Source organism: Bufo bufo, chromosome 7 (genome assembly GCF_905171765.1).
Source record: "Bufo bufo chromosome 7, aBufBuf1.1, whole genome shotgun sequence".
NCBI lineage: Eukaryota > Metazoa > Chordata > Amphibia > Anura > Bufonidae > Bufo > Bufo bufo.
This window is the reverse complement of record NC_053395.1, coordinates 95,225,084-95,246,646: the sequence shown is the minus strand read 5'-3', so window position 1 is coordinate 95,246,646 and position 21,563 is coordinate 95,225,084. Positions and strand designations below refer to the sequence as shown.

Genomic DNA, 21,563 nt, shown 5'->3' with positions numbered 1-21,563 from the left:
TGCCTGCAGGGACGCTTGCTTCCATGGGTCTGTGGTTTTTTTCCCTCCCTGTGGACTGCTTTTGGACGTCCCACGGTTCCTGTGTCCCCAAATGAATATGGGCGAAAAAATTTGATTTTTGTAAAATTTACCAGTAAAATCTTTCTCGCTCTTCATTGGGGGACACAGCACCCACCCAGTATTGTTGTTCGGCCACAGTTGTGGCATTTGCTTGTTAGAACCCTGTTGGGTCCATGGCATGGTTGATGATCCATGTTTTTTCATTGGTTGGCTTGCTTCTCCTACTGCTTGTGCACAAACTGAAGCTCTCTCTCCAGGCTGGAGGGGGTATAGCTGCCAGGGGAGGAGCTAACAGCTTTTACCTAGTGTCAACGCCTCCTAGAGGACATAGCTATACCCACGGTTCCTGTCCCCCCCAATGAAGAGCGAGAAAGAGATTTTACTGGTAAGTTTTACAAAAATCACATTATTGCCCCTCCTGACATCAATGCTTTGTATATGTATTATAATGTTGGGATGAACTCCCCACAACCTGCCATGTATTATGGCGCAGACTAGGACCTCCCATCCGGGACAGGAAACCTGAAGCCTTAAAATGGTTCACACCCACACCACACCTCAGTTCAGGTTTCCTGTCCTCCGGATAGGAGGTACCTGAGGAGTTCCCTTTTTTTCTTTTTAGGTTCTCACCTCGGAGGGCTGGGAGAGGTCTGGGTCTACAACACCGTAACGGGACCTACCCGTGGCGGTGTAAGTCTCTGGTGGGAGCCGTCGCCTAAGCCTGTCCTGCTCCTGCTCCTGCCTCCTCCCAAAGGCTCATTGGGGAGCCACTGTGGCCATGTTCAGGCGGCTCCCGGTTCATGATAGCGCAGCAGCCGGCGTCCCACTTCTAAGATGGTGGAGAGTGCTCCGATGCACTATGTGCATGTACGTCGGGGCGGCTTCTTCCGGGGCATTAAAACTGCCGGCGGCCCTAACAGGAAGGGGAAGGGGCTTGCTGGCCTCATGGATTAGGCTTTTCTGTTGGGCATACTGTTAAAAGGAGCCGAGGTGCGTAACAAGTCGGCAGCAGGAGGGGACAGCCACCCGTGGTACGCGCACAGTGCTCTGCAGGATCTGGAATCACCAGGTGATGCTGAACGCGCTGATCCCTTGGAACCCTCGAGGCCCACAAGCCCAGTATTGGACCTGAGGAGTGGGGAAGCTTGACTCTTTGCTTTGGGTGAGATTGATCCTCTATTAATAATTTTGGGTGTATTTTGCTTTTTTTTTTTTTATGTAGCAAAAACACCTAAGAAATCTTCCGGCAAAACTAAACATAAGGAATGTGGAGGATGTAGAGTAGCATTGTTAGCTGCATATGCTAAACCACTATGTCAAGCTTGTATAGATAAGTTAGTCATGGAAGAATCCGATAACTTATCTAAAACCATTAAAGCCTTAGTCCGATCTGAAGTGAATTCCTCCATTAAGTCCTTCAGTCGGGGCCCTCTAAAATCATCGGAAAGGCGTACCTATAACATGGACTCTGATTCTGGTATTTCTAGTGAAGACTAAGACATCAGGTCAGGAGTTATCGTTTGATTTTATGTCTTCAGATGAGGATTCAGCAGGGAAAGCGTTATTTCCACCTGAAGATACTGAGCCCCTATTAAAAGCTGTAAAAACCACGATGCAGTTGGAGGACATAAAACAGCCTAAGACTATTGCCGACCAGGTTTTTGAGGTCCTTGGCCATAAGCGCAATAGAGTTCTTTCCGTTCATAAGAACATAGAAGCATTTATTAGAAAAGAATGGAAAAACCCTGACAGAACATTTTTTATACCGAATTCTGTTAAAAGAAAATATCCATTTGAAGAGTCAATGGCGGGCGTATGGGACAGAGCTCCTGCTGTAGATGCTCCTGTAGCCAAAAAATCGACTCTTCCGTTTGATGATTTATGCTGTTTAGGAGAACCTTTAGATAAAAGTGCAGATGTTTATCTTAAGTGTACTTGGGAATGTGCCTCGGGCCGGCCATTGCTGCCTCATGGGTCTCCAGGTCATTAAGGCTATGGTTAGGTCAACTAGAATCCCATATCAAAGACAAAACCCATAGAGAGGACTTACTTTCCTCCCTCCCAACTTTCCTCAAGGCAGCAGACTTCCTTGCAGACGCTTCTACTGACGTGGTCCATTTTTCTGCCAGAGCAGTCGCTATGTCAAATGCAGCAAGGCGTGCTATTTGGCTTAGATCATGGAAAGGGGATTCAGGGTCCAAGTCAAGACTTTGCTCTCTCCCTTGTGAAGGTTCTAGATTGTTTGGTTCCTCCTGGGACGGCTCCACGTATTCTTTGGATCAAAAATTCCACCTTTCCTCAAAGGCAAAATGCTCCCTGTTGTGGTGGATGATACCAGAAGATCTATCAGCAGGAGTGCCATGGACATTTCCAGACCAGACCATAATTACCACAGATGCCAGCCCTTGCGCTTGGGGAGCCCACTCCTAAAACAGATACTGGCAAGGGAGGTGGTATCTGAATAAGAGGAAAGCATCCTCCAATTTCAAGGAGTTAAAAGCAGTAGAGAGGGCACTGACAGTGGCGCTTCCGGAAATAATAAACAGAAAGATTGTGTTCTATTCAGACAATTCAACAGTGGTGGCCTACATAAGGAGGAACGAGAGTCTCTTCCCTCCTCCATCTATGCCAGGAGATCTTTTGTATAGCAGAGAGAAGAATGCTTTTCCTTGCAGTGGTATATCTGAACAGGAAGTAGAATGTTTGTTATAGCGCACTTCCTCAGTCGAATTTCCATAAAACAGGGTTAATGGTGTCTAAACAAAGACTTTTTTTTTTTTTTTTACAGATAGTCCAGAGGTACGATCTTCCTACAGTGGAAATTTTTCTCCCTCAATCCTTTGAATAGCCAATCAGCAGTGGATGGGTTAGCTCAGGACTGGAGCCAATAATTAGGGTACGCCTTCCCTCCAATTTGCCTCATCACACAATTATTGAAGAAAATAGAGAGAGAGAATGCCTCGGTTATCCTGATTGCTCCAAAGTGGCCCAAGAGGTCCTGGTATTCAAATCTTCTGAGGTTGGCAGTACAGCCTCCATGGACCCTACCATTGAGAGAGGACCTTCTTTTCCAGAGTCTGCTAGTTCATACTAGCCCAGAAGTTCTTCATCTTTCTGCATGGATTTTGAAAGGGAGGTCTGGTCAGGAAGGGGATTGTCTGACAAGGTGGTTTCCACCTTGCTAAAAAGTAGAAAGGCGGTTGTTATATATATATATATATATATATATATATATATATATATATATATATTTGGAATAGTTTTTCTACCTTCCTAGGTCAGAGCCCAGATCCCTTTTAAATCTCCACAAATATCAAGTATCCTAGATTTTTTTTGCAAGCAGGGCTAGATAGGAATAATAAAGCTTTTTTTTAAATTATAGGTTAGCTGATCATCCATGGATTAAAAGATTTTTGTCAGCAGAATCTTTTCTTGTCTCCTCCCTGGGATTTGAATACTGTTCTTTCGGCCTTATCTCAGAAGCCGTTTGAACCATTAAATGAGATTTCTATTAAAATGCTCTCCTTTAAAATGGCCTTCCTTTTAGCAATAACCTGCTAGATGGGTTTCTGAGATTCAAGCATTTTCTGCTTTCCCTCCCTATACCACATTTGTGGAGGATTAAAGTTATCATCAGACCAATTCCATCTTTCCAGCCGAAGGAGGTCTCAGATTTTTTACAGAAATCAGGATGTGGTTCTTCCCTCCTTTTGCCTAAATCCAGCTAATCCGTCAGAAGAACAATTTCATTTCCTAGATGTTAGGCGGTGTCTGCTTTTTTACCTAGATTCCACTTCTCCTTGGAGGATAGATGAAAATCTCCTAATCCAGTTTCAGGGAAGTGTAGGGGTCGTAAGGTTTCCACTAGCGTACTTGCTAGATGGGTAAAGAATGCTATTTCTCTTGCCTATTCTCCCCTTAGTCTGCCTCCTCCAAGGGGGTTTGGGGCTCATTCTTCCAGAGCCGTTGCGACCTCTTGGGCAGAGAGCGCAGATGCTTCTCTGGCCCAGATATGTAGAGCCGCTACTTGGAGCTCTCCCCATACTTTTTTCAGACATTACAGGCTGCATCTTGACTCAGATGTGACCTTTGGGAGGAAAGTGCTACAAGCTGTAGTCCCCCGCAAATTTTTGTCTGGTTTATAGTTTAATCTCGCATGGGTGCCGTCATGGATGAGGGGAAAACAATAATTGCTCTGACCAGTAATTGTTTTTCTTGAAACCCATGATGGCACCCCAATAAATTCCCTCCCTAATAAAAAATAAAAAAAATAAAAAAGTGAATATATTTAGATAGAGCCTCTTTTCCTTTGGATAATGGATTCTCCTCTTTCAACTATTCATGTTGTGTTCTGTCCTTTAATCCTTCTTGCTTGGTGGTTGGCACGCCTCCGGAGTTTGGTTTATTATAATCACTGGAGGTGTGGTGGGGTGGTGAACCATTTTATCTCTTCAGGTTTCCTGTGCCGGATGGGTGCCGTCATGGGTTTCAAGAAAAACAATTACCGGTAAGAGCAATTATTGTTTTCAGCTGTATATTAGGTTGACACACTGCTGCAGTGGCTGGGATTTTAGGTAACCAATATTTTCACCCTAGATAAATTGCTTTTAAGGAATAATACAGTGCTTTATGGTGGCAAGATATGATGACTCCAGTGCTGATGTGAATGAGACCCATTTTTCTTTAACCAATAATAATTTAAAACACTTAGCTGAATATTAGTCAATTTTGGGATCAATAAAAAGAAAATTATAACCTTTATCCCTTGGAGTAGAGAGTCAGAACTGCCAAGTCAGGGCCTAATAGGATGCCAGTCAGAACTATTCCAGTGTATTTAAATGAGCAATTAGAGGATCAATGTTCAAGTCCTCAATTTGGACCAAAAAAAAGTTTAGAAAAGGTTAAAAACCTAACAGGTGCATCTTAATAAATTAGAATATTATCAAAAGTTAATTTATTTCAGGAATTCATTTCAAAAAGATTAATTTCTGGAGTGTAATAAAATTACAGGCTATAGCTACTAGAGAGGGGTTGTTGATCCAGGGAGTTATGATTGCCTTATTGGAATCGGAAAGGAATTTTCTCCCCCTTACGTGGGGAAAATTTGGCTTGTACCACAGTTTTTGTTTTTTGCCTTCCTCTGGATCAACTTGCAGGATAACAGGCCGCACTGGATGGACAAATGTCTTTTTTCGGCCTTATATACTGTGTTATATACTATGTATGTTATATAGAGTCATTACATAACGTGATTTCAAGCATTTATTTCTTTTAATGTGGTTTACAGCTAATGAAAACCTAAATGTTAATATCTCAAAATATTATATCAGACCAATTTAAAAAAAAAAATTAATACAGAAATGTTGGCCTACTGTAAAATATATACACTCAACACTTGGTCGGGCTCCTTTTGCATGAATTACTTGAATCAATGCGGCAATCAGCCTGTGTCACTGCTGAGGTGTTATGGAGGCCCAGGTTGTTTTGATTGTGTCCTTAAGCTCATCTGCTTTGTTGGGTCTGGTGTCTCTTATGTTCATCTTGACCTGATTAACCTGTGGCCCTCCAGCTGTTGCAAAACTACAATTCCCAGTATTCCCTAATAGCTGTAGGCTGTCCAGGCATACTGGCTGTTGCAACAGCTGGAGGCCCGCAGGTTGAGCAGCCCTGACCTTGACAATTCCCCATAGATTCTGTATGGGATATAGGTATGGAGAGTTTTCTGGCCAATCGACCAAAGTGATACCGTGGTTATTTAACCAGGTATTGGTACTTTTGGCTGCGTGGGCAGGTGCCAAGTCCTTCTGGAAAAATGAATCAGCATTTCCATAATGCTTGTTAGCAGATGGAAGATTTAAGTGTGCTAAAATTTTCTGGTAGATGGCTACACTGACTTTGGACTTGATATAACACATTGGACCAACACAAGTAGATTACATGGTTCCTCAAACCATAACTGAGTGTGCAAACTTCACAGTGGACCTCAAGCAAGTTGGATCGTGCTTCTTCACTATTCCTCCAGACTCTGGGACCTTTGATTTACATATGAAATTCAAAATGTACTTTCATCTGAAAACAGGACTTTGGCTCATTGTGCAACAGTCCAGTCCTTTTTCTTCTAAGCCCAGATAAGATGCTTCTGACGTTGTCTCTGGGTCATGAGTGGCTTGAATACAACCGACAATTGTATCCCATGTCCTGGATACGTCTGCATGTGGTGGCTCTTAAAACCCTGACTCCAGCCGCAGTCCACTCCTTGTGAATCTCTCACAACTTCTTGAGTGGCCTTTTCTTGACAATCCTTTTGAAGGTTGCTTTTGCACTTTTTGCTACAACACTTTTTCCTTCCACTCAACTTTCCATTAATATGTTGGATACAGCTCTCCGTGAACAGCAAGCTGCTTTAGCGATGACCTTTTGTGGCTTTCCTTCCTTGTGGAGGGTGTCAATGACTGTCTACCTCTCAAGTCACCACTCTTCCCCATAATTGTGTAGCCTACTGAACCAGACTGGGGGACCATTTAAAGCATGGATGTCAAACTCACGGCCCTCCAGCTGTTGCAAAACTACAACTCCCATCATGCCTGGACATCCTACAGCTATCAGGGCATGCTGGAAGTTGTAATTTCGCAACAGCTGGAGGGCCGTGAGTCTGAAATCCCTTATTTAAAGGCTTAGGTCACCTCTGTAGGCGTTTTGTGTTGATCAGCTGATTAGAGTGTGACACCATGAGTCTAAAATATTGAACTTTATCAATATTCTAGTTTTCTGAGATACTGACTTTTGAGTTTTCATTAGAACTAAGCCATAGACCCCAACATTAAAAAAATAAATGCTTGAAATAGATCACTCTGTGTAATGATTCTAATATGATATGTTTCCCTTTTTTGAATTTGAATTACTGAAATAAATTAACTTTTGGATTATATTTTAACTTATCGAGATGCACCTGTATTTTTTTTAAAAAATTACCTTTATCTCCCCTTTAAGCTATTTAAACTGAATTGTGACAAAATGCCTGAATTATTTTCCTGTTCATCTTGCACCCACAAAAAGTCACCCAGTGTGAAACAAGTCCTCACACATCTGTTAAAAAACAAAACAAAAACAACTTGCGTTTCTCAGAATTCGATAACACAAAAACAGATGTACATAAATTTGCTATTGCTGTAATCATACTTACCAACAGGAATGGTTAACATTTTATTTATATCGTGAATGCCATAATAATACCCCTACCCCCCACAACAACAACAACAAAAAGGTTCCATTGGTGTTATTTTCTATTCACTGAAAATTTATAAAAGTTTATCAACAAATTTCTCCCAAAAGAGTGCCAATAAAAATAAAAAATGTCCCTCAAAAAATCAGCCCTCATACACCTATGTTAATGAAAAAACAAAAATTATGGCGAGGATTATGAACCAGCATTTTTATGCATTTATTTTAATGGCCAGAAATGGGTTAACTGAGAACTACTAGAAGTTATTATATACAAAAATAAAATACATGTAAATAAAATGGGGAGGGGGATTTAACCCTTGTAGGAGCAAAACTAGAACTAAGATTATCTGCAGTGATATCCATTTGATAGATGTTGGCATTGGTGAGGATGATGTAGTGCTGGTAGGATCACATGGGCTGTATACATCCTTTGTAATAGTTATAACCCGTAAATGGAACCACACAGTTCAGCTGCTACACTACATACTGGATCAGGCTGAAATCGTTTAAGCCTTTGAGAAGTACGATAACGTAATTATTGGAATTCCTTAGAACACATTTACTAATAACTGGACCAACAGATCTGAGCAATTTCTCTCTTCCTGTCCAATATCTTTGTAACTAGGATATGGTAAAATACGAATTGTAACTGCATGAAACCCAGATTGGAATTTGATCCAAATATACGCTCTATTATGTTCTTTTTTTCCTGAAACATGAGTAACATAACCCACATATGATAATTTTTTTTGTTTTTGTGTGTTTTAGGTGTGAAACAGCTCTTGAAACATGGATCTGTGCAAAAGGTTTATAATGGACTTCAGGGCTATTAACCATACAAGATCTTTAGGCAAAAGACTAACTGGATCTATTTATTCTGGGTTTATTTGTGTTTTTTATATAAATAAATGTTCCATTGAATTGGTCTTTAATATAGTTTGCATATTTTTATACTTGCAACAGATAACAGAATTTTATAAATTCTGCAAGTCTTACAAAGAATAGCAACCCACTTAACAATCACCTCATGCTGCATATTTCAAACATACTGTATTTTTCAGACTAAGAACACACCCAGGTTTTAGACAACAGAAAATAGTGTAAAAAAAAAAAGTGTGTTAATGTGGCAGCATTTTTAGGCTGGCTGACTCTTTTATGCTGGTCTAAAAACACTATTGTCAGCAGCAAAGCTCCCTATGTAAACAGGGGATGTACTGTTGACAATATTGTCACGTACGGGAACCACCCTGTCACGTGACCCGGATGCAACTTCCAAGTGTTGATCTATTTCACGCAATCTCTCGCGCCCGTACACACAGGCCTCAGATTGAACCTAGATCACAGCCCGACACAGCCTTTCATGCACCCCAACACGCTGCCACCATGTACAGTACAGACCAAAAGTTTGGACACACCTTCTTATTCAAAGAGTTTTCTTAATTTTCATGACTATGAAGGCATCAAAACTATGAATTAACACATGTGGAATTATATACATAACAAACAAGTGTGAAACAACTGAAAATATGTCATATTCTAGGTTCTTCAAAGTAGCCACCTTTTGCTTTGATTACTGCTTTGCACACTCTTGGCATTCTCTTGATGAGCTTCAAGAGGTAGTCCCCTGAAATGGTCTTCCAACAGTCTTGAAGAAGTTCCCAGAGATGCTTAGCACTTGTTGGCCCTTTTGCCTTCACTCTGCGGTCCAGCTCACCCCAAATCATCTCGATTAGGTTCAGGTCCGGTGACTGTGGAGGCCAGGTCATCTGGCGCAGCACCCCATCACTCTCCTTCATGGTCAAATAGCCCTTACTTTCAAAGTTTTCCCAATTTTTCGGCTGACTGACTGACCTTCATTTCTTAAAGTAATGATGGCCATTCGTTTTTCTTTACTTAGCTGCTTTTTTCTTGCCATAATACAAATTCTAACCGTCTATTCAGTAGGACTATCAGCTGTGTATCCACCTGACTTCTCCTCAACGCCACTGATGGTCCCAACCCCATTTATAAGGCAAGAAATCCCACTTATTAAACCTGACAGGGCACACCTGTGAAGTGAAAACCATTTCAGGGGACTACCTCTTGAAGCTCATCAAGAGAATGCCAAGAGTGTGCAAAGCAGTAATCAAAGCAAAAGGTGGCAACTTTGAAGAACCTAGAATATGACATATGTTCAGTTGTTTCACACTTGTTTGTTATGTATATAATTCCACATGTGTTAATTCATAGTTTTGATGCCTTCAGTGTGAATCTACAATTTTCATAGTCATGAAAATAAAGAAAACTCTTTGAATGAGAAGGTGTGTCCAAACTTTTGGTCTGTACTGTATGACATTTAAATTAATACACCAATTAATTAAGGACTCATAGAAAACCCCACAGCACTCCACTCGCAAGCAGGCTCACAGAAAAACAGGCTGCAAATACACGGTAACTCAAACCGCACTCATACACATAAAAAATGGAGGTTACTGGGCTCATTCAGGGCACAAGGCAAAACCATTAAAGATGTGCTTTAATGTACTTAGAAGGTACAGTACTAAGGCTACTTTCACATTAGCGTTTTTTGTGGATCTGTCATGGATCTGCAAAAAACGCTTCGGTTACCATAATATAGCCGCATGCATCCATTATGAACGGATCCTGTTGTATTATGTGTTCTATAGCCATGACTGATCAGTCATGAACACCATTGAAAGTCAATGGGCCAGATTTATCATTAGCTCAAGTCAGAATAATGGAGTGAAAAAGTCGCAAAAAAATGTGCAAATGCTAAAACTGCGCACAAATTTGCGACTTTTTTTCTGCTCTGCACTATGCTCGCCAGTTTTCTGAAAGTGGGCGTGTTTTCTTATGTAAATGAATCTCGAGACAGATTTACTATTGGGACTATTTAAAAAGTCGCAAAAAAATGCGCAATTTCACTCCAGTGAGGACCATGCTTATCTTATGAGACTTTTTAATAAAACGTGCAACTTTTTCGTAAAGATGTGCGACTTTTGTAAAGCTGCTTACTGACGGATAAACTGCTACCGTCAAACCACATTTATTACAGTCTTAAAGGGCCGATCATAAATCTGACTTTGCTAAAACTGACTTTAGCCATATGTGAAAGTGGACTGAGCCGTCAGAGTAATGATAAATCTGTCCCAATGTGTCAGAGAAAACGGATCCGTCCCCGTTGACTTACATTGTGTGCCAGGATGGATCTGTTTTGCTCCGCACCACATCGCGGACAGAAAAACGCTGCTTTCAGCGTTATTCTGTATGCAATGGGAGCGCAACCAAACGGAACGGAATGCATTTTGGTGCCTTCCGTTTCGTTCAGTTCAGTTCTGTCCCTATTGACAATGAATGGGGACAAAATTGAAGCATTCTCTTCCGCTATTGAGATCCTATGACAGATAAACATGCACAAAACAACTATAAAAATAAAAGGATAAAAACAAACAGGTTCTTACTCAAAAAATTGCGTAATCAGAGTCTGTTCTGGTTTCCGGACAGGAGGAATATGGAACACATCCCAATGTTGATCGGATCCCCAAATTGTGTCAAAGAAATGTTCCCAATAGTTCATTTTTATCCCCTTTCGGCAGAGGGTGGAGCTGAGACGAGTCTCCCTCCTATTCTGTCCCAACCTTCTGGGATGGCCCTTTTTACCTGTGCATGCGCCATTTCTCTTACTCAGCTGGCAGACATGAAATATTAATAAAACATGGCTTGCTGTCCACGCTAATGGTGTGGTTGTCCCAGAAGGTGAGATACTGGTTATGTGGGAATGCTGGCTGTCAGGGGAGAGACGTTTGGACTCCCTACGATGCCCACATCACACGGAATGCAATGATTACACTTATTAATACGCGAGTTGTACCAGAGATGAGTTATTGCTTATGATATATTTTTTTCATCTTCTGGTACTGGATTTGAAAAACTTCTAGACACCTGCTGGTGAGGTTCAATTCGTTCTGAGTGCCTGCATTTCCAGGAACCATCTTTATTACCAGTTGCTAAGGGCCAGTTTTTTAACATTAAGGTGATAAACTAATTTCCCAAGGGCAATTCTTATTCCAACTGCAGGCCCATACTGAACGGCACGTACAATCGCAGACTGGCATTAAAGCATATAGAGTCGCAAAACAGATATAAAAACAGATAATAAAAGTTATGAGAGATGTTGTCCATTTCTCACAAATATGCAAAGAAAAATGGAGGGTGAACAATTCTGAACCCATAAAGCACTGTCTATGTGACCACCATTTCTCGCTGGTATCATTGGGGGACACAGGACCGTGGGTATAGCTTGCTGCTGCCACTAGGAGGCGACACTAGGCTGAAAAGTGATAACTCCTCCCCTGCAGGCTATACCCCCTCCAGCCTGGAGAGAGCATATCAGTTTTTAGCTTAGTGTCGTAGGAGGCAGACCTCCCTGCTTTTGCAGGGCAGCTTACTTTTATTATTTTATCTTTTTCCTTTTTTAGGTTTGGGGAAACAGAGTCGCCTAGCCACTCTGTCTACCCCGGGAGCAAGGCCGGTGTCGGAATCCCTCACCGCTCGCCCTCCCCAAGAAACAAAAGTGGACCAGGGCAGCCCAGCTCCCCTGCTTCCCGCCAGCCAAAGGGGTCACCTGAATCCGGCGAGACCCTCCGCCATTCCAGTCCCCTGCCACTTCGGGTGCCAGCGGCTGAAGAGGTGACCCTGCTGGTACTCTGAGAAAGGGTGAAGAGAAGAGGATGAAGATGGGGTGAGTAGTCCTCATTGGGTAAGTACCTCAGCCCCCCCCCCCCCCCCCCCCCCGCTTCCCCTTGGTCACCTCGGTCACCTCATAAGATGGAGGACTTTTTCTTCATGAGGGCCCCACATTACCTCAGGCCCCAATGTAGTAGCCGGCACGTTATACGGCCTGCGGGGTGAGCACCCGCGGCCGGTGTTCAACCACGGCGCTTGAGAGCGCCGCTCCGGTCACTCCACTTCCCGGCCGGCTATTCACTCGGCCGGCGCCAAAAATTTAGGCCCCGGCTTCTCTCCGGGCCTACCGGAACTCAGCCCGTACAGTTTTTTTGCGGCCACGGGATGGGTTCCCGCAGCAGGTGGACACATCTGCCCACTGATCTGGAGGGGGTATCGGCGGTTACTCTGAGTCCCTCTGTGGTAGCCGGCCGGCAGTACCGCCCGGTCGGCTGTGCGCCGAACTTTATGTCCCGGCTTTGCGGCCTACTAGGCCGCAACTTTCATTCCTATTATGGAGGGGGCAGGTTCGTCCTTTAGGCGCGAATCTTCCCCGTCTAGCTGTCCCTCCTCCTCCAGGTGCCCGCTGAGCTCCGCTCCGGTCCTCTGAGCAGGGTTAACCCTTCCTGCACAGCCACCTTTTTCAGGCCCCTGTTTACCCTAGGTTTCTTACTGCAGGCGCAATGAGCCTTAATATTGCGGTATACAGCCCTTCCTGACCTCTCCATATGAGGTTAGGTCCTCCCAAAAAAAAAAAAATAAATTATGCGCAACAAATCCTGCCCTCCTCAGTCCACAAAATCCATGCTCCAACTGCACGAATCCAGTGGGGTGCATCTGGAGGATCCCAATCCGCCCTCTGAGGCAGTTTGGTTGATTATGCTCCAACTGCGCAAATCCAGTGGAGTACATCTGAGGGGTTCCCATTCCGCCCTCCGGGCCGTTTGGTTGATTATGCTCCAACTGCATAAATCCAGTGGAGTACATCTGGAGGATCCCAATCCGCCCTCTGAGGCCATTTGGTTGATTATGCTCCAACTGCGCAAATCCAGTGGAGTACATCTGAGGGATTCCTATTCCGCCCTCTGGGCTGTTGGGTTGATGATTTTCCAACTGCGTAAATCCAGTGGAGTACATCCGAAGAGTCCCCAATCCGCCTTCCGGGTCGTTTGGTTGATAATGCTCCAACTGCAAAGTCCAGTGGGGTACATCTGGAGGATCCCAATCCGCCCTCTGAGGCCGGTTGGTTAATAATACTACAACTGCGCAAATCCAGTTGAGGACAACTGTAACTTCCTATCCACACTCCGGGGGCGTCCGTTTGAGTTTCTCCTCCTGCGCAACTCAGCGGAAGACCTCTGGAAGCTCCCAACCCACCCTCCTGGGTCGTTTGGTTAATAGAGCACCGTCTGCGCAATCAGTAAGCAGACCTTTAGTTCCATTCCACCTCCGGGTAGTTTGGTTCTTCTGTCAACACCGCCACAGCCTGCAACAGCCATGGGCTAGAGGCTGAGAGGTGGAACTGCGCACGAGCGAGCCGAAGCAGGACAGTTATTTGGACTCTGACATGAATCCGGATTAATTTTCTGGTTCTGGTGTATGCATTAACCCCTTCCTTAGGCACTACTTACACTTCTACTAGATACAGTGCTTAATTTGGGTATTACCTCCTTCCTGAGGTGGACTGACCTCACTAGCATTAGCCTCAATGCCAGCTATAGGTGCCCTCGTTCTGTGAGTGGCGGAATTGAAGTTCCACTGGGCTCAGTATCGTCAGCATACATTAACCTTTTGTATAGGTGGCATTATGGCATTCTCACTGCTGTCGCAGTTTTACGTACGCATTACACCCTTTCTGGGGTGGGATGAAGGCACTTCCCACAGAGTACAGAACTCGTCATATGCAAGTTCCTGCTAGGTGCGTTACCCCCTTCGATGGGTGATGTATTTGCACTACCTCGGGTTACAGTACTTACTGGATATGTTACTCTCGATCATAGGTAAAGCGTTTGCACTGCCACTGGGCGCAGTGCTTGCCGTAGATTTTCCCCCCTCCATTGGGTGGGTAATTACACTTCTGTAGATTGCGGTTCTGACTATCACGCTACCCCCTTCCCTAACCCGGGGATTGCGCTTCCGTTGGTTACTATTCCATCTCCCATTTGCCATCACATACTTCCTATGGCATTACCCTCTACAAACGATCTAGTAACGGGGGGATCACTATGCATCTTTGCATGCTGTATTTCAGCTACGCCACAAATCTAGAGGCCTTGGTTTCCTTCACAGGGGTCCGTGGCAACAGTCGGTACCGCTGGTGCCTGATATTCTCATCTAGTGGCATATGTATACTGCCACGGGATAATATGGACACTCCAATACTATATCCCTCTTTTCTTCATGCACTTATTGGAGACACAAAAATGTCGGCCTTTGTGCTCTCAGGGGTGTCACCCAGCTTTAGGTGTCCTAGAGACTCCCCATCCCCATGAGCACTCCACCGTTCGGGTCAGTCACACTGCACAGAGTTCGGTGGTCAAGATCCAGCAAGCAGAATATTCCACCGACTCCGGATGCTTCGTCCACCACTCATCCTTATCTAGGTGAGGGCGTTATGCTGGCAATCTGCAGTGGCTACTACAACGGCTTCTCCTTCGCAGGGTAGTCTTCACGCTAGGGCTAGATGCTCCTAGTCGCGGTAGCGAGACAGCCCCCCTCAGGTAGGGGTTCTACCCTGGTACTAATTCGGCAGTTGCTCCTGTTCAGCGCCCTTGTCAGGTGGAGGGTTTAAGGTTAGCTCTACTAACTGGGCCAGCTTGATACCAGAAATTCTACTGGATGTTCTCAGGCCTTCCCCTCATGTCCACGCTGGCGGAGCATGCGGTAACCTCTACCGCATGAGGGGTGTTTGAGTCACCATTACATGCTAAGGTTCCTTCTGCACAGTTCTTTCGTCAGGCAACGGATTCCTCTAACACGAGAATCAGTGACCTCTACGGTGTGGCCTACTCCTCGGCTGGAGTATGGCGTGAGCATTACTCTTGGGACTTCCCTTGTAGGGCCTCCCTTCAGGCGGAGTATCGCATCACCATTAGACGCTGTAGAGCTCCAGTCTCACATGGGAATGGGCTTTAGTTCTGGCCTCTTTCTGGTTTACTACCAATAAGGGTCCGTGGCTCTGACAACTGTTGTCCTTCTGCCACATCTAATCCATATGTTTGAGAAAGGCTCTTGATGTGAGCCGAAACGCGTCGCAGAGTATTGTTTGTGAACAATAAAGACATAATCTTTTGTTGAAGACTACAGTGAGTGGCACCTACTTTTTGAGTGCGTTCTACTAGGTAGATCAGTCCCTGCGACACTCGTCAACACTAGATTGCCGTTCTAAGCGGTACCTGGATTCTAGTAGTCATACCGTGACGCCATTGGTGCTACCTCTCTTCAGATGTCGGTGATATCTACGTCACCTCAAGCCAATGGTGGTTGTTCTTTCACTGCTCATTCCGGGGGTGGACTGAGAGCCTTACCAAGACGGGTGGAGCGTAGTCAAACTTCACCCGGCAAGAGTTTTTCTCTCATCTTTGTTCCACTCATCTGCCCTTCCAGGCAGCGTTGCCGCTTTGTTGAAATATGGTCACTGACGGGGCTTCCCATCACTAGCGGTGCTCACATTGGCTTTACTTTACCTTTCCCGTGTGGTATTAATACTTTGGCCTGTAGTGGGGCATGCCTGGCTCAGGCGTTTGTTTCTTAAGTGATTATCAGGCAGCTTCTCTCACTAGAAATCTCACCACCAGCCTCTATGGCTATAAGGGCATTGGTCTACCAATATTCCGCTCCCTAGGGGGCGTTCTCTGACCAGAGGTGAATCCTACGGACTTGGCCTTTTAGTTCTACTTCCACAGCTGCAGCCAGGAGCCAGCTGTTTGGTGGCGTTATTTTTAATTTTTATTTTTTTCTCTGAGTTGATACGCCTTTCTTGTACGTATTTTTTCATTAAGTATGAACATAGGGCAGTGTTCCGTCCAGGATCCTCTTTTTTCGCAGAAGGTGGTCGCCTTTCCACACCTCACAGACATGGGTTCCTCTTCTTTTCCCTCGTAGTACACGAACCGAGCTCTCCATCAGCCATGTGATTTGGCCTCTGAGCTTGCTTGTCCTTGACTAGCGCTTACAGCCCTACGGACTTCTACCAATTCTTATCCTGGGGTCCTTGTCAAGGCTGACGGCCTCCAAAGGCTGTTTTTCCAGATGGATCCGTTCAACAGTTGCTCGGGCATTTGCCCTCGGGTAGGCAACGCCCAGCTGAGTCTTGGCCCACCCGACCAGCGGTCGGCGCTGCTCGGGTCCATCTCCTTCATGCAGTAGTTTCCAGTGTGGAAGGCAGTATCTTGGTCTTCCGGGCACACGTTCATCAAGTCTTACCGGGTGCCTTCCTAGGCACCGGCGGATACTGTTCCAGGCAGCAAATTCTTGCAGGCGGCAGTGAGTTACGCATCCTCGAGGGCGTTTGTTTCTCCAGGGGCATGTGATTTGTTCCCTCCCCGTGGACTGCTTTAGGACGTCCCACGGTCCTGTGTCCCCCAATGATACCAGCGAGAAAACGAGATTTTTGTGAAACTCACCTGTAAAATCTCTTTCTCGCGGGGTTCATTGGGGGACACAGCTCCCACCCAGTAATTTCTGTTTGCTGTGATTGTTGGCGGTTGTGGAGCCAGTATGGCCACAGTTCTGGTTTGATCCGACTGGCGTTGGTCAGTTTTTGGTTGTTTACCGTATGGTTATTTTCTCCTACTCCTATGGCTTGGGCACAAACTGATATGCTCTCTCCAGGCTGGAGGGGGTATAGCCTGCAGGGGAGGAGTTATCACTTTTCAGCCTAGTGTCGCCTCCTAGTGGCAGCAGCAAGCTATACCCACGGTCCTGTGTCCCCCAATGAACCCCGCGAGAAAGATTTTACCGGTGAGTTTCACAAAAATCTCGTTTTTCACATGCTGCTGGGTTGCTTTGAGTGAGTGTAACTGCTAAAGAAGAAAATACATTACTGCACTCAGAAAATTAGCTCCTCTGTACTAGGAGTCACAAATACTGAATATTGTCTAACTATCCCTAACCTGTAACACAGATTGCTCTAGTATATCTTCCTTTGTCCAAGCTGCTCAGAGGAACACTGCAGCTTCTGATCCATCTTTGGCTGTAACGGATTCCCTTCCCACTCCCATACTTCATGCTTCACTGCTCACACATGCCCCGTTCACCAAGAAAATATGCTTGTACTTCTGTGAACGGAAGCCCTACTGACTGCTCCATGCCTCGCTGCTTAAGCAGCAATAACAATATGTATTTATTGCTACCTAAACAGTCGACACAAACCTACATCAAGGTGCCAGGAACTCAGTACAGGCCAGTGAGTAGAACGCAAAGCAGGTCAGGCATGGGGAGCAGGGCAGACAGAGTCAAGTGTAGGCTGTGCCTTCTTTCTAGAAGACGCATGGACTTTTTTAGCAAGAAAAAAACGTTGCTAAAAAGTCTTCTAGTCTGAAAAAGACAGTACTTCAATTTTCACTTTCAGGTTTCCTCTGTGTTTTATTTTGACCTCTAGTGTTTTCTTCATGGCGGTTTTCCCCCTAGAGAAAGTGATGTGAAAACCCCATGAAAAAAAAAACAAGAGCTACAGCATGCTGCAGTTTTTAAAAGAAGACAGGATTTCAAAAAACATCAGTGTGTCCTGTGTTTCATACACCTACCAAAAACCTACCTGTGAACACACTAAGGGTGCATTCATACAATCATATCCGTTTTGCGGTCTGCAAAACATGCATATTGTCAATGTGCATTCAGCATTTACCGTAGCAGATCAGCACGTCATGTTTTTGTACTTTTGGACAACCACTTTAATGGCAATAGAGTTTTGAATAGTATGACTACTGACTTGATGCTTTAAAAGCCCTTCTCCCCCTTTCGGGATACATAGTTCCTTATGTATCATGGGCTGTTCTCCAATTCTTCACTTAAAGGGGCAAATGTCATGTTTTCATATGCCAGTTTTTCTTAAACCAGGCATTAAGCAGGCCTAACATATTTACTATAATTTACCATAAAACTGGCATAAATTATAGGTAAAATCTATGCCAGCTACAAGCTGTAGTTTTCAAAGTCAGGTGCAGTGTAGGATTGGAGACGCACCAAAATTATGAAGAGGTGTGCACATCCCAAACAAACAACCCTGATTATTAAGAATGGTGTATGGATGCCAGTCTAAGGCTACTTTCACAACTGCGTTCGGGTGTCCACTCGTGAGCTCCGTTTGAAGGGGCTCACAAGCGGCACCGAACGCAGCCGTCCGGCCCCAATGCATTCTCAGTGGAGGCGGATCCACTGAGAATGCATCAGTCTGCCAGCGTTCAGCCTCCACTCCGCTCAGTGAGCGGACACCTGAACGCTGCAAAGCGTTCGGGTGTCCGCCTGGCCGTGCGGAGGCAAGCGGATCCGTCCAGACTTACAATGTAAGTCAATGGGGACGGATCCGTTTGAAGATGACACTATATGGCTCAATCTTCAAATGGATCCGCCCCCATTGACTTTCAATGTAAAGTCTGGACGGATCCGCTCAGGCTACTTTCACACTTAGAAATTTTTTTTAACTATAATGCAGACGGATCCGTTCTGAACGGATGCAAACGTCTGCATTATAGGAGCGGATCCGTCTGATGAAACATCAGACGGACCCGCTCCGAACGCTAGTGTGAAAGTAGCCTTACAGTAGTGAATCATGACCATAGTCTCTTCCATCCAATGATTCATTCTGTCCTTTGCCTTGTCTGCTGTTCTGGGTACTGTGGGTAGTAAATCACAGCACATCAACGATCTGCTATTACTACATTTATCTGGTGTGATTTACTACCAACAGTAATAAGCTAAGTAAATTAAGGCATAAATGCACAATTTGGAACATCTCCAACCTGGCAGTTTGGAGAGTGTCCTTTCTGCTACATCTCTCTCCCTGTAAGGCTACATGCACACAACCGTTGTGTGTTTTGTGGTCCGCAAAACGCGGATGGTGTCCATGTGCGTTCCTCAATTTGCAGAATGGCACTGACAGCCATTAATATAACTGCCTATTCTTGTCCGCAAAACGGACAAGAATAGGACAGGTTATATTTTTTTTTTTTGCGGACCACGGAACGGAGCAACGGATGCAGACAGCACACAGAGTGCTGTCCGCATCTTTTGCAGCCCCATTGAAGTGAATGGGTCCGCATCCAAGCCGCAAAAAACAAAACAACGGTTGTGTGCATGAGGCCTAACTGTCATACTGTCTAACAGAAAACATGACTGGTGGCAGTTAAGAGGAAATGGCACATATGCATCCACCTCAACAGGGTGGAGAGAAATGAGGAAAAGAACAGCGGGTGGCAATGTAGGGAGGGATAGATTTTATTGAATAACTCATTGGCTATTCTATAGTTTTAATTACATGCAGTTACAAAATTATTCAGATCCAGGTGCTTCTTTGAAAAATGTAGAATATTTTTCATTGGAGCACCCCATTAAAGCAACAGACTATAAACAAATGTAAACAGAAACATAACTTGCATAGTATGACGCCTTCTGGTGCTCACTTTCAGAGTTTGTGGGAAAAACCCTTTAAACATCACAGTAGCTCAGAGTCCCAAACAGTTTTTTTTGTTTTTTGTTTTGTTTTTTCCCCATATACTTTAGAGTGGAATCTTTCATGTAAAGTAGTTCATATTAGGGATCTTCTGAACGCTTAAAGCAAAGGTGGAGACTGAAAAGGGGTATTCCAGTAGGTAAAAGTTATACACTGTTGGGGCTCATGCACACAGCCGTTGCCCCGCTGTGGCCGTATTGCGGGGCAACGGCTGTGTGCATGAGCCCCAACAGTGTATAACTTTTACCTACTGGAATACCCCTTTTCAGTCTTCACCTTTGCTGAATGGGGAATGGGTCCGCAAGCCCGGAGATGCGGTGTGGAAGAATGGATCGAAACCCTCTGTAGTGCTTCCATGGTGTTTCTGGCTGTGCCTCCGTCGGATGCGGATCGCTGAACCCAATTCAAGTGAATGGGTCCGCGATCCGCATGCGGCTGCTCCTCGGTCGATGCCTGTGCATTGCGGACCATAATTATGGTCCGCAGCACGGGCGGTCGTGTGCATGAGCCCTTGTATCTGTGCACGGGCTACCACTTGGACCCCCACCGATCACGAGAATGGGAGCCCCCTACTGCTCCCCTGAAATGACTGGAGCGGGCAATTGCACATATGCATAACTGCTCCATTCATTTCTATAGGAGTTCCGGAGATTATGGAGTACAGTGCTCGGCTATCTCAGGGAGCTAAAGGGGGTATCGTTATCTGTGGGGTTCCCAGCGGTAGGACTCCCACCGATCTGATAGTTAACCCTATTCTGTAGATATGGGATAACTTTAACCTACCAGTATACCCCTTTAAATAAAAAAAAAATGCTTAATTATGCATAATGATGGTGCATGATCCTTCTTAATTTTTTACAGTTTTATATTGCTCTGTATGCATGAATAAAACATACTTTTTCTTAAAATGTGTCCGTAGTCTGTGCTGTCTGAAGTATTTCACATTATTGCAATAGTATATATTAACAGCGCCATGGCTTAATACAAGGGCCTTGAGTTAACATTGGCTGAGAAACATTGTGCCATGTAATGAACAGGAAGCAGAAACATTGGGGAAAATTTATCAAAACTGGTACAAAGAAAACTGGCCCAGTCGCCCATAGCAACCAACCAGATTCCTCCCTCCAGAAGGAATGGCATACCTGCCCTCTTTGAAATTCTACTCGCATCTCTCCCTCACTGCCCTTTCCTAGACCGTCTTTCGAATATGTCCACAACAGTCCTCACCCTCCCTGAGGGATGCCCACATTTCTCTTGGCCTCTCTTGCTAGTTGTCTATATCCTCTCCTACTTTCTACCACACCGCTAAACTCAGGACGCTTGGATCCTCCTCTCTTGCTGTATTCCCTTTTCTAACTTATGTAGTATAGTTATGAACGAACAGGGTTAATTTATCTACATAACTCATATTCCTTCCCGATCCCTAGCTCGGTACATGCCTATAACATATTGCCTCAGATGAGGCTCTTGTGAGATTGGCGGTGGGTAACGCAAGACTTAGGCTACTTTCACACTAGCGTTCGGGTGTCCGCTTGTGAGCTCCTCACAAGCGGCCCCAAACGCATCCGTACTGCCCTAATGCATTCTGAGTGGACGCGGATCCGCTCAGAATGCATCAGTCTGGCAGCGTTCAGCCTCCGCTCAGCAAGCGGACACCCGAACGCTGCTTGCAGCGTTCGGGTGTCCGCCTGGCCGTGCGGAGGCAAATGGATCCGTCCAGACTTACAATGTAAGTCAATAGGGACGGATCTGTTTGAAGATGACACAATATGGCTCAATCTACAAACGGATCCGTCCCCCATTGACTTTCAATGTAAAGTCTGGACGGATCCGTTCAGGCTACTTTCACACTTAGAATTTTTTTTAAACTATAATGCAGACG

General features: G+C 44.9%; 1 protein-coding gene across 1 annotated transcript in view; it reads left to right on the top strand.

Moving 5' to 3' along the window:
• DNAJB11 (DnaJ heat shock protein family (Hsp40) member B11) overlaps positions 1 to 8,216 on the top strand; it is a 66,290-nt gene extending 58,074 nt beyond the window's left edge. The window contains exon 10 of the mRNA XM_040440521.1: positions 8,053 to 8,216. Coding sequence (XP_040296455.1) covers positions 8,053 to 8,117 — 65 coding nt within the window. The 3' untranslated portion in view covers positions 8,118 to 8,216. The remainder of the gene's footprint in view (positions 1 to 8,052) is intronic.
• Positions 8,217 to 21,563: the final 13,347 nt, after the last annotated feature.